The sequence below is a fragment of the Impatiens glandulifera genome, chromosome 3, assembly GCF_907164915.1.
Source record: "Impatiens glandulifera chromosome 3, dImpGla2.1, whole genome shotgun sequence".
Lineage (NCBI taxonomy): Eukaryota > Viridiplantae > Streptophyta > Magnoliopsida > Ericales > Balsaminaceae > Impatiens > Impatiens glandulifera.
This window is the reverse complement of record NC_061864.1, coordinates 32,579,781-32,592,310: the sequence shown is the minus strand read 5'-3', so window position 1 is coordinate 32,592,310 and position 12,530 is coordinate 32,579,781. Positions and strand designations below refer to the sequence as shown.

General features: G+C 34.5%; 1 protein-coding gene across 1 annotated transcript; it reads right to left on the bottom strand.

The window, feature by feature from the left end:
• Positions 1-725: 725 nt before the first annotated feature.
• Positions 726-11,741, bottom strand: LOC124931637 (peptidyl-prolyl cis-trans isomerase FKBP62-like). The gene is made up of 13 exons (XM_047472151.1): positions 11,469-11,741; positions 11,238-11,324; positions 10,666-10,923; positions 10,462-10,542; positions 10,297-10,377; positions 6,467-6,661; positions 5,347-5,436; positions 5,071-5,246; positions 4,504-4,626; positions 4,116-4,262; positions 1,923-2,050; positions 1,716-1,839; positions 726-1,061 (listed from the first exon to the last, which is right to left on the bottom strand). Exons 1-13 carry the CDS (start codon positions 11,665-11,667, stop codon positions 1,032-1,034), a joined length of 1,719 nt encoding a protein of 572 aa, XP_047328107.1. The 5' UTR covers positions 11,668-11,741; the 3' UTR covers positions 726-1,031.
• Between the last annotated feature and the right edge of the window lie 789 nt (positions 11,742-12,530).

The following is a 12,530-nucleotide window of genomic DNA, read 5'->3' as shown; positions in this document are numbered from 1 at the left end:
AATGTCTTATGCATATTTTATTATCTCTCCTTTTAAAGAAACATTTTAGACCGAGCACTCATATCCCCATCATCCCTCCTTTTAAAAAACTAGATTATGTTAGAACTCTTAACCTATATAACGTTTACAAATCTTTTCTTAAAAATATTTTATTTGAATTAAATTCCTTAAAATAATTAACCGTCTATCTTCATAGAGACGAAAAGACTCGAAAAAAATAACTAAAAACAATTTGATAATCCGATTAGGTTAATTTTGACTTTTTAGAATTGTCATCGGGTTTTTCTCCGCAAGAAACTAAGAAAGAAATTTTATTTTATTCGCATCAAAACGTAAAAGTGAAAAGATTTCGTTTCAAAGATTGGGTACTCTAGAAAAACCATTGATATTATGTCTCGTGTGCCCATCTAAACGGAAACTTTTTACTATTTATTGAAATACAAAATTTATATTTTAATTTATAAAGTACTTTGCTGAGTAGAAATAATATTCAAAAAAATATTTTGAATTCCGGAAAATGAAAGGTATAAGTTGATGGGTGAAAGTTTAGATCTTGTCATCTAAATAATTTTTTAAACTAGAGTCAAACAATGACATTTGGTATCTTATATTCGATTCTTACCATTTAAACTACCTTAATAGATTGATTCTAAAGACTTGTATTAGTAAGAAATCATTTTTTTCACAATAATAAATCCTCTGTAACCAAAGATGGCAACCTATCATATCCACCACCCCTACAGTATTATATTGAAATAGTATAAGTGAGATTTCAAATAAACGTTTAAGTAATCTTCTTCTTTTGTCAGAAGCAACGAGTCATCCAAACATGAGCCAAAATCGCCACATCTGAGATCACTTATACAAATTTCCCATTTATGTATTTATCTATGCAAAAGCATCTATGTCAAATCTAAACCATTCCATTTTCAGATCGAGCTGAAGCTTCTTTGCACATCTAGATTACATTTCATTTTCAGGCAGAGCTGAAGCTGCATAAATCTTGCCTGATGAACTCTGCATCTATCCTGTCATTCCTCTACCTCTCCAATCTTCAACTTCTGAAATGGATATCAATGTGTTTGATCAGATGCAGTCATAGTGCATTCATGACACGGATTCAGAAAGTAAGAGACATGTAATTTTCAACAAAATCACAAAATAGTTATTGAGACAAGGACCACTCTTTTCTTAAAGGGCATTTCCATTTCAAGTAGCCTATTTGGTTACAAGTTCACAAAACTACATTTCAAAAGAAGCTAAAACTTTTTAATCAAACCCCAACATCTAATTTGGGATCCAGCTTATTATAATTCAGCTCTACAATTCTTTTACCAACCAAAAATTTGTCTTACAAAAAGCTAAGATCATATTCCAAACACAATTTTATTTATCAAATTCAATGTGATCTCATCCAACCACACTTCTTTTACCAAACAGGAAAAACTATTTCAGCTAGTACTTTACGTTTTTCTATAATATACTACAAACTAAAAGGAATAACCAGGATCCAACTAGCCCGCACTAAATCTTGACAAAGAGGATAAAAATCATGTAAAAAGAGGAAGAACCGGTTCCCTATGTGAGAAGAAACAATAACATGTTCCTCTTTGTAGTTTGGGAGGGAGTAGGAATTTAATAAGAAAGAACTAATAGTTCAATCCATCGAAAGAAGGATTGGGTTTTATCCAAGCTAGCATTTATAAGATTATTACCTTTCTTGGAACAAAATATCCCTCCTTTGTCTTTGGAGCAAACATGTTTGCGAAGAGTTTTGCATCCCTTTTGTTGCTTTCAGCTTTAAGTTCTTTCAAGCGCTTCTGGACCATCTTAACCTCCCTGATATAAATAACAAAGTATCATGTATCTGTATATATGCACATGTGTCAAAAAAGGAATAACGGCACAAACACAGAATGTGCCTGTTTTGTGGATCAGCCTCCAGAGCCTTCTTGATATCAATTTCAGCTAATTGTAGATCATACGTTTCCATATATGCTTGTGCCCGTCTGTACAAAGCCTTTATATTATAGAACTCCACATCTAGGACCTGTAAGAGATTCAACTTCATTGAGGTTCATACATTTCACTTTAATACCAAAAAATAATCAGCACATCTAGATTAAGAAGAGAGAAGATAAACAATATGCATTTAAAGAATCATACATTTATAGGACCATTTGATCAGGCAAATAATTTTTTTTTAATGTTTAGTAAGCTAGCATAACCCCACATGCAAATCAATACTTAGATGAATTTGTCTACATTTTCTATCCAAACTTCATTTTTTTTCACAAATCCAAACTTATCTACATGTTGTAAGGTTGTATTAGATAACACGACTAATCACTTAAACCAAATGATGTGCTTATTTAGATTAAGTCCATTTATAATTGTCATTTAAAATCATTTAATTATTTAGATTTAGTTCAAATTAAGATATCTTGATTAATTCAATAAACTAGTAAAAACAACAAACCACTTTTAACCCTTGAAAATTAATAAAATATAAGGGTAAAATAGTCATCGACCAGTTGGATGTTGCGTTTGGAATAATATCTTTGTTATTTGGGAGGACTTCAGGTGTAATTCTATATTCAAGGTAAGCGATGGTTATTCTATTTGCTTTTGGAATGCAAGTGGTGCATTCAAGCCTTGCTAAAGACTTTTAAGAGCTTTTCTTGGTTGCTATTTGTAAGAGGGCCACAATGAGGGAAATCTTCATTCTAGTCGTGGGTCTTTTGATTCTTCTACCCGGTTTATCAAGCGCCTTAACTAAAGTGAGTCTGACTCTGTTTCTCGGTTGCTCGCTCGAGTGGCCCTGATGTGTTGATGAACTCTCAGGACGGTCTTCGGTAGAGGCAAGGATAACTTTAGCTTTGGTCTCTGTTATTTGATTTTATTCAGGAAGGTGGATCTGGATTTCCCTTGGGCATTATCTGGTTGATGGGGTTCCATCTAAAATGTTCTTTTGGATGGTGAGTCTTTCATTGAGGCATCCTTATTAACAACACATGCAAGCACAAAGGGACTACTACTGCGAGTAGGCTACGGGTCGAAGGAGATGACTTCCCACATTCTCCTTCATTGCCACCTTTGTTTGTAAATATTTGAGGTCTCTTGTGGTGTTCATCTAAAGCCTGGTCCTTGTTTGAGGGGTCACTGGCTCCTCTAGTCATTTAAATCCAACATACCACTATCGAAGTCAAAGTATGGATTGAAGACGATTGCATGCATTTAGCCTTAGGGCTTGTTTGTATTTTAAGATAATTTAGTCATTTTTTTGTAGGAAGCTAGCTAAAAACCCCAGTCATGAACTCCAATTCAACTTAAGACGTTCTAAGTGTAGAAAAATAACAAGAAAATAACTTTGGGGAATGAACCCTTGTATATATATATTTTTAAATGGTCCGGATGTGATGACTCGAACCTATAACCTTGAGGACATGTCTAGCACTGATCTATGAGTCTTCACAAATGATAAATATTGGTCTTGAACTTGGAACCTATCACTTATTTCATATTTCATGTCCCGCAAAACCGAAAGAAGAAATCAAGAGTACAATAGTCCATTTGGGTATATCTCATAGGGACATCTTATTTGATGGTAGGTATCTCAAAATTGGCTCACCCAAAATTTAAGAGCCTATTTCAAATTTTGGCTGAAGTATTTTCAACTTCCAAGTTTTGGCATCACCTCCGCAAAAGCTCAAGCGTCATTCCTCTGCAACACTTCAGCACCATCTATGTCAATTCAGCGGACACCATGCATTCCACAATATCACTCTGTGATAATCTCTACATTCAGCGATTTCCCTCAAAGCCACTCTTTGGTAGTTACATCAAGGTCTTATGTGTCTCCCCATTTAAGATGGAATTTACCGCCTAGTTTGAGGAGTGAAACTAGTTTGAGGGGCGTGTGGAAATAGTCAAACTAAATAGTAAGTGGGATCCTATTATGTAATAGTTCTAACTACTAAGTCAGTAATGGTAACTTCTTACTAATATTTATTATTTAGTATATAAATGTACTAGACATATATTTTATAATACAAAGAAAATCAGAGGTCTTTAATCCCTCACAAACTCTCTAAAAACCACAAATGTATTCTTACCTTGGAGCACAGACTGATTACTTGATGGAAATCTTTAAGCTTGAGGTTACAAGCTGCAACATTCAACCAACATGAAACTCTTATTGTCTTCATTGCATTTCCATCGTCACCGCTTAAGGACCCATCTTCAATGATGAATTCAACTGCCTTAAAAACATTAAGGAGAAATTCATAATCAAGTAAATCAAACAAGAAGCGAGAATATGCCTATTTATAAACACTCTTTGTTTATGGATCTGGATTTGAATCTGAAACGAGATGAGAAACAACAAATAATTTTTTAAATCCTGACTAAGTTCTATTTCTAAATGTGAACTCATTTGCATCCACATCAAGATGAGATATCTCAAAGTAAGTGTGGGGCCATTATATTCATCAAACTGAATACCTTTTCATATTTCTTGACAGCTCTTTGGTACTTCCCATCTCTGAATAAGAGATTTCCTTCTTCTTTCTTCCTTTCAGCAGTCTGAATCCTTTCATGACAACTCAATTCGCTGGGCACTTTCTCCTTTAGGAAGAAACAAACAAATAAGAAGAAACCATTTGTCTCAAAACCTCAAATGTGTGCATTACAAGATTAACAGAATACCATAATGTGCATTACATGTCATATCACGATGAGAATAGGGTCCAATGAATTACGAGCTTGTAAGGCTAAAATAATCAATCATACAAACAGCTGAAAAGAATCCCACAAGCATTTAAACAATCATCCTTAATCAATAGAAAATAAAATAGTTAGGAGTTGAAAATTGACAATATGAGATATTCGGTCCTGAAAATAATATTTCCATCATCCTCTCCGTTACCAGACTGATTTAACACTAAGGTGCACCGCTAATAATATTCACATATTAACTTAAAACAGAAAATTAAGTAATTATAAAACCCTACAGATAACATCTTCAAGATGAATCTTCTATATATAATTTTTAATCAGGCAGAAAATCACCTTAAAAAAATCCACCATCTCGATCTCATAGATAACAGTGGAATTTGGTGGAATTATAGCAAGATCCCGCTTGACTTGAACATTTCCAAAGCCATATTCAGGATTTATAGTCAATAATGCCTTCTCTCCCTTCTTCATTGTAGCTACAGCCCTGTCCAATCCATCGATTACTTGTTCTACAGGAGAAGACAACGTCAATCTCTTCCTAAGAATCATCTTTTATCATTTCTTTAAACTATGTACGAAGAATCTCAGGAAGAATAAAGGTGAGCTTACCTTCCTCAGTGATAAATTCCAATGGTCCTTCTCCATCAAAACCTCTTTTCTCAAATACAGTGCCATTTTCAAGCATAGCTATATACCTAACTGTAGAAATTGGTAATAGAAACAAAATTAAGGATAACAACATGAGAAACACAAAAGGAATTGAAACTTACAATGAGGCTAACAGAAGAAAAGATAGAGAAAAGAGCCATGAAAAAGAAATTAAAAATCAGGGGAGGAAGAGATTGGTAATGTAATGATTTTTTTTCCTTGAATAATATTGTGTTCAAGGATTGTTTTGTTTCTTGTGGTTCAAGTACGGAAGTGATGCATGTACCTACAAAGGGATTTCATATTGGCCAACTCCTTTTCAACATTTGTAGGTTGGGGCAGATTTCTTTCTATATTTTCTGGTGATACCAAGTGCTAGGGCCAAGTTGCGCTCACATCTACTATTCCCTTTGGGAGACTAGAACAACAGCCCACCGCCAAATCCAGGTGCTTTGAATGAGAAGTAAATGTTAGATTCTTGTGATGTTGGGTTTATTGTTCCTTTGAGACATGGTAATTAATGTCTTCATTCTTGGAGATTAGTTGATCAAGTGTTTAGAGGTCATTCTTCCTTATTTCTTTCCTTAACCTTGATCAAAAATGGCCTTTATTTATTTTAATTTTTAAAAACTTAAGATTGTTTCTTTCCTTTGAGGTGCAACAAGTGTTCTTTTTGGACATAAAACTCAATTATTGTAGAAAATAATTTTGACTTACTAATAGCAGAAATATAATACCATGTACATCAAGTACACTTTAATATCAAATTTAAGAATCCGAATATAAATCATATATATATATATATATATATGACATAGATGATTTTTTCCTATTAACAAACAGTATGGATCTATGCATTATATATAAATCTTTCTAAATGAATTCAAACTATGATATTAACTGTATCTTTTATTAGAATGATTACAAGGACTAAAGTGTACGATATATACACATAATATAGCAAATACATGTTTATATATCATGCTCATGCTATTTTAGTTTTACCAATAGCATCTAAAAAAGGTCAATTGTATAGATTTGTTAGCCAAAAGAACCCAATAAGTACACATGATATTCTTACCACTAACAAATGCATTCTCTTTTGCAGTATCAATGCCATGGCCCTCTTCCAAGATCTTTTTTAGTACCTTGGAATCACCCGTAACATCAATGACAGGCTTGTATGATATCAGCTCCAAATCAATCTTCAGAACACAATTAGGTGGGACAGTGACAGATCGGTCTTTAGAATCATAACCACTCTCTCCAAAGGCATCTGGAACAATTTTGGATTTGGAAACCAAACAAATCTATTAATAGAAGAGCAAGTTATGCTTGTATATGTTATAAAAATATAAATACTCCTTCAAAATTAAACATGGATGCACAATTATATTTGTTGAAGCCATATCTTAATATTGATTTTGTTAAGCCACAAAGAGAAAATACTTTAGCCTAATATGATACAAAGATCTCCCCTAACCAACCAATATCTTCAAGAATCTGTAAGGAGTTAGAAAGTGATGAGTAGAGCAAGGAAAGTGATGAGTAAACAGAAGATTGAAATAGGATGAGTAAACAGAAGTGAGGATAGATTGGTCGAGAGGAGAAGATAAGATACGCGGCTACAAGTTCACTCACAAATTTAGTCATACCTCTAAACCTCACACCTCTTTAGCTGAAATAGTTAACTCTCGCTCTCTCTCTGATTCCTATAATGGTAATGGCAACACATAAGACAAAAGATAACAAATCTAACAATGTACTGGGCCAGCTGGCCAATTAGAAATAAACTAAGAAAAAGAAATAAAAAAACATAATAATCATTGCAGAACTTCACGGTCTGCTATAAGGCTAGAACTCATGCAGAATCCCCCTAAAACTGAAGTCCAAGTAAGTAGCTCAAAATTCATTGCAATCGTATGATAAATCAATTTTGAAATATTGCTATCTCAAACCCAAACAAGGGTAAATCAAGACTAACAACCAGAAAAATATACCCGAAAATCAGATCCATGATATTTCAGATTTGAAGCACATAGAAAGCTCGGATCTGATAGAATGTATGTTAAAGTAGACAAAAATATCAAAACAACTGAAGAATTCCCATCTCAAAACACTCAGAGATGGAATAAAAATAGATCTCCTAAGGAAGTTGCTCTTGGAAGATTGCATTTAGGGTAACGATGGTGTAGGTTTATGAAAATAAGTTTTATGGTAGATTTTGACAAGGTAGTATAGTGCAGTCTATTGTCTTGATTTCATATCTCCATCCTTGGAGATTATTAAACCTAAAGTTAAAATCCCCCTCGTTTCATAAGTTGTTTCTACACATCTTTCTTGCGTTTTTGGGGTTTCTTTCAGTTTCTTAGTAAGAATGGGTGAGATTCTTCATTCTTCTTTCAATCTACTTTTTATTCTCTTTGTGTAGCAGCTTGTATTGTGAGAAATCTTTGTGAGACAGTCACATCATGTGACATTTCTAATATATGCAAGTTTAAGAAGAAAAAAAGAAAGAAAAGAAAAAACTACGAAAGGAAAAAAAATCCTGGAATACAATACTAAAGGAGTGTGCTGGAAGTGAGAACATATTGAGGCCAAGAAGAAGAAATAGGTTGTCAGCCTTCAAGATGAAAGTGACTTAAGGTGCTTAGATCTATATGCATAACGAAGCCCAAGACAAAAGTTTTTAGTTTAAAAAACAACAAATGATCTATAAACTCAACTATCAGCTTTGGTAGAAGTGGGAAGCAATTGGAAGGTAGCAGGATGCTATGGCTATCTCAAACTCCAGCAAGCAAGCTGTCAATGGCAGCATCAAAATAATTTTCAAGAAGTGAAACCATCAAAACAATATAGGTAAATTTGATGGTAAGGTGTGCAATTTTAGTTGAAAATCCCCCAAACTGCCAATTCTGGAGTTTATGGCATGCCTTAAGTCATAAATACCTCATCCTAATCAAAGTAGTAATATGGCTACATGCTTAATCCGTTGTCCCATTTTTTCCACCAAGGTAGCCCAGTGGTAAGAGTCAACTTAAGAGATCAAAAAGTCACGGGTTCAATTCCATCTGGAAGCGCTTTGAATTTAAGCGGGGGGCCATGACTGTGGGGGTGTTATGCTAGTTCTCCTTTAATTCCCGAAACAAAATATATCAAAGTAAACCATTTTCAAATTACATGAAAGCCCAATATGAGTTCCACAGCTTCAAAGTATCTTAGTTTGATATTACATGCAGCATACATGTAACAGAATTGGAGACATCATATGGGTTATGCTTTTTTTCTGTTACAAATCCTAATTTGGTTGTAGATTTGATTTGAGAAAGGGGAAAAACCTGGAGAATTTTAAAGATGAGACTAATAGAAATATCTCTTGTATTGATAAAAGACAAATTGTCATCTAAGAACGATCTTAGGATTTGGAGTGAATACTCAAAGCAAGAAACATATTAAGATGAAAAGAAAGCGCTTCTAAAGAGGACAAGATTTATAATGGTTCCGAAAATGTGTCCTACATCTACTTGCCCCTCTGGCTTTCACTAATCATATATGTTACAGATTGCTCTCTCCAAGAATGCATATTCCACACAAGTAGCTTACACTAACTATCAAGGAAACTTTTCTCTCACAACCAACTAAGTTATCTCCCGAGAATGCTCTGACAAGTCTAAGTACAAAGTGGAAAGAGTAACTCTACCACGAGTGTCCATAAGTGTTCTTATATGCCATCTATTTACACAAATAGAAAGCCACACTTAGAATCAAGAACTTCAAGTCATCTAAGTTGACTCCAACCCACCAACATATTTTTATAGTCTTGACCCATCTTGGCATTCCCTGAATTACATTTGTGTCTCTAAGCCTACATCGTGAAACATCTATGACCTATTTATAGAGCTAGGAACCAGATTCCTATTATTTCTTTTGGAAACTAGGGTTTATTCCCTGAAGGAAACTAGCACGACCCTCCATAAGTGTTCTTATATGCCATCTATTTACACAAATAGAAAGCCACACTTAGAATCAAGAACTTCAAGTCATCTAAGTTGACTCCAACCCACCAACATATTTTTATAGTCTTGACCCATCTTGTCATTCCCTGAATTACATTTGTCTCTAAGCCTACATCGTGAAACATCTATGACCTATTTATAGAGCTAGGAACCAGATTCCTATTATTTCTTTTGGAAACTAGGATTTATTCCCTGAAGGAAACTAGCACGACCCTCCATAGCCATGACCGCCCACTTCCAACAAAGCGTTTTAAATGGGAATCGAACCTGAGATCTTTGGTCACTTAAACAAGACTATTTCCCCTTGTCTAGTTATATAATACTTATCTAGTACTATTTAATTCTAATATGATGCTTCTGTAAATTATCTGCACGAATGAAGTCTCTTCGTTAAGTGACGTGGCCCGGTTTTCCATCGGCCCGAGTCAAGGGACACGTTTCCACCTTTCTTAGCCTTTGATGTCTTATTGTAGAGAATACAACAAAAATATCTCACAGGCAAGCTGAGGATTGAAAGAAGACGGTTAAAATCAATCTAGAAAATAAACTCATTTTCTGATTATGTGGTGATTGCAGACTAAGATATTATATTATTTGATTTTTAATTTTTATATTGCAAAACATTTCCTTTCTTGTGTAGGCAAGCTATTGTATTTATTTACTGCCCTTGTGTACAGAAATATCATCAAGCAATAAGAGAAATACAGACTACTGTCTTTCTCCACAACTTCTAGCTATCAAGCTATTTCTCTTTATTTTCAGTTATAATCTCAGACCCTCTTTCTAGGGTTTTAACTGTATCACCTTGTTTCATATCAGTTTGATGATTTCCTAGGGTGCAAAATAAGTGTGATATCCACACAACAAAGAAATAACAAACTACTGAAGTGCTTACATTGTGGCTGAATAACTAGATTGACTTTCTCTCCCCTTCTCATTGTCTTGATTACTTTTGATAGAGCAGGACATAAATGGCCTAAACAAACAAATAAGATAAGTCAACATCCCAAAACAACATACTTTTGATCAAAATAAAGAAAAGATATAGATATATATATACCATCTTTCAGATGGAATTCAACTCCTCCTTCGGGTGTTTTCATAGCTAGAAGATCATCTTCCAACATCACTTGGTAATTCACTGGATATGAGGAAAAAGGACTTGCTCAAAATAATGAAATGATTTAAAATGCAAAAAGGGTTTAATATGCTCCTTGGACTTGTATTATCTAACACAACAAAGCAGAGAATTAGAGTTTATTACCAAGAACCTCGTCTAAATCACTAGGCGGGGAACTATTCTCTCCCTTCTGCATTATTCTCTTTATAATCCCACCATCCTTGCATATATCTACAACTGTGATCCATGAAATAAGCTCCACTTCAAACTGAATATAGCAATTTTGGGGAACACCATTTGCACCTAAGTCTCCATATCCCAATTGTGGAGGCACAATAAACTTTGCCAGTTCTCCCTTCTTCATGGTGTAAATTCCTTGTTGCAATCCCAAAACCACTTGTTCTGGTCAATCCATCAATAAATGAACAAAGTCAGGGAAACCAGGAAAATAAAGGGAAAAGCTCTTCTTTGTTCCATGATAATGTGATTGCATCTTTGAAAGAATAAATTAAGCAAATAATTTTAGGAAACAAGGGTCTCAACATGAAAAAAAATGATCAGAATCTTCAAACAGGCAAAATGTGAAAGATTCCAGAATGAAAGATGCCTTCTTCAACACCATTTCCAAATGGAACAATGTCAAAATAATGAAGCTTAAATCAATATAAATAATAACTAAACATCTGATTCTATTAACAGGGATTACTGAAACCCACCTTTCCCAAGCTTGAAGGTGAGAGGTTTATCTTTGTCCCTTGTGGAATCGAACTTGGTTCCATCGATTAAAGTCCCCACGTAATGAACTGCATTTTATTCAAATAAAAAAGAAACTAATGTCACTGGAGGCAAGACAACCCCAAAACAACTAACTGCTCGAACGATCAAGCAAAAAGAAGGAGACCCAAAATCTCTTTGATATTGAGTGAGACAGAAAGAGTAACGGGAACCTGTGACTTCGTCGCCGAACTCCGGAGTTTCCCAACCGACACCACGCTTGAGGAGCAACTTCTTGAGGCCAGAGGAATCAATTTGTCGCTCTTCACCGACCTTGAGAGGTGGAGCCGATTCGATCACCTCCCCAGGTTCTTCATCGAGGTCATCCTCGTCTATTGAGTCAGGCAAGTTGGTTGTTTCGTCTGCTGCCATTGCTTTGCAATTTCCTTCCAACTATCAAATTCTATAAGATGGTAAAGGCTGAAGAACTCTCTAGAGATGGCCAGCTTAAATCACTTTCTCATCCAGCAAAAACAAAATATCTGAATTTCCACTAAAAATATGTTTAAATTTTTTTAAAGGAAAAAATATTACTATTAACTTTCACAAAGAAAACATTTATTATATATATTCACTTAATACCAAGGTTTTGAAAACCGTTTCGGTCATAACACCGGTTTTGAAAATCGTTCCGGTCATCAAACCGGTTTTTGAACGAATCCCAGTTCAACAGGTTCAACCGTATCAACCACCAATAACATTATCACATTTTTTTTTATTTTTTTTTCTCTCTCTTTCCATCCCATCCCTTCCCATCACAACACTTCTTCTCTTTTTATCCTGTCTCGTCCTATCTAAGGCTGCAAATGAGTCAAGCCGCTCGTGAGCTACTCGCGAGTCGCTCGGTCAAAGCTCGACTTTAACTTGACTTTAATCGAGTTCGAGCCGAGTTCGAGCCGGCTCGTTTAATATTCGAGTCGAACTCGAGCTCACATAATGCTTGCTCTATAGCTTGTCGAGCTTTTTCAAGCCTGATAATATAATATATTTTTTATTTATTTTTAATATTAAAATTTAAAATAATAATTTTTCTCTTTCCTCTTCTCTTTTCAAAACCCATATAATAAGTTTAATTCATATTATTATATTATATTATCTAAAACAAAACTCTAATTTCAATCTACATAACTATTCATTTTTTTTCTCTCTCTTCCGTCTTCACAATTTATTCTTCTTCACAATTTCTTCTTCCTCATCACCATTTCATCTTTTTCAAACATTTCATCTTCTTCTTC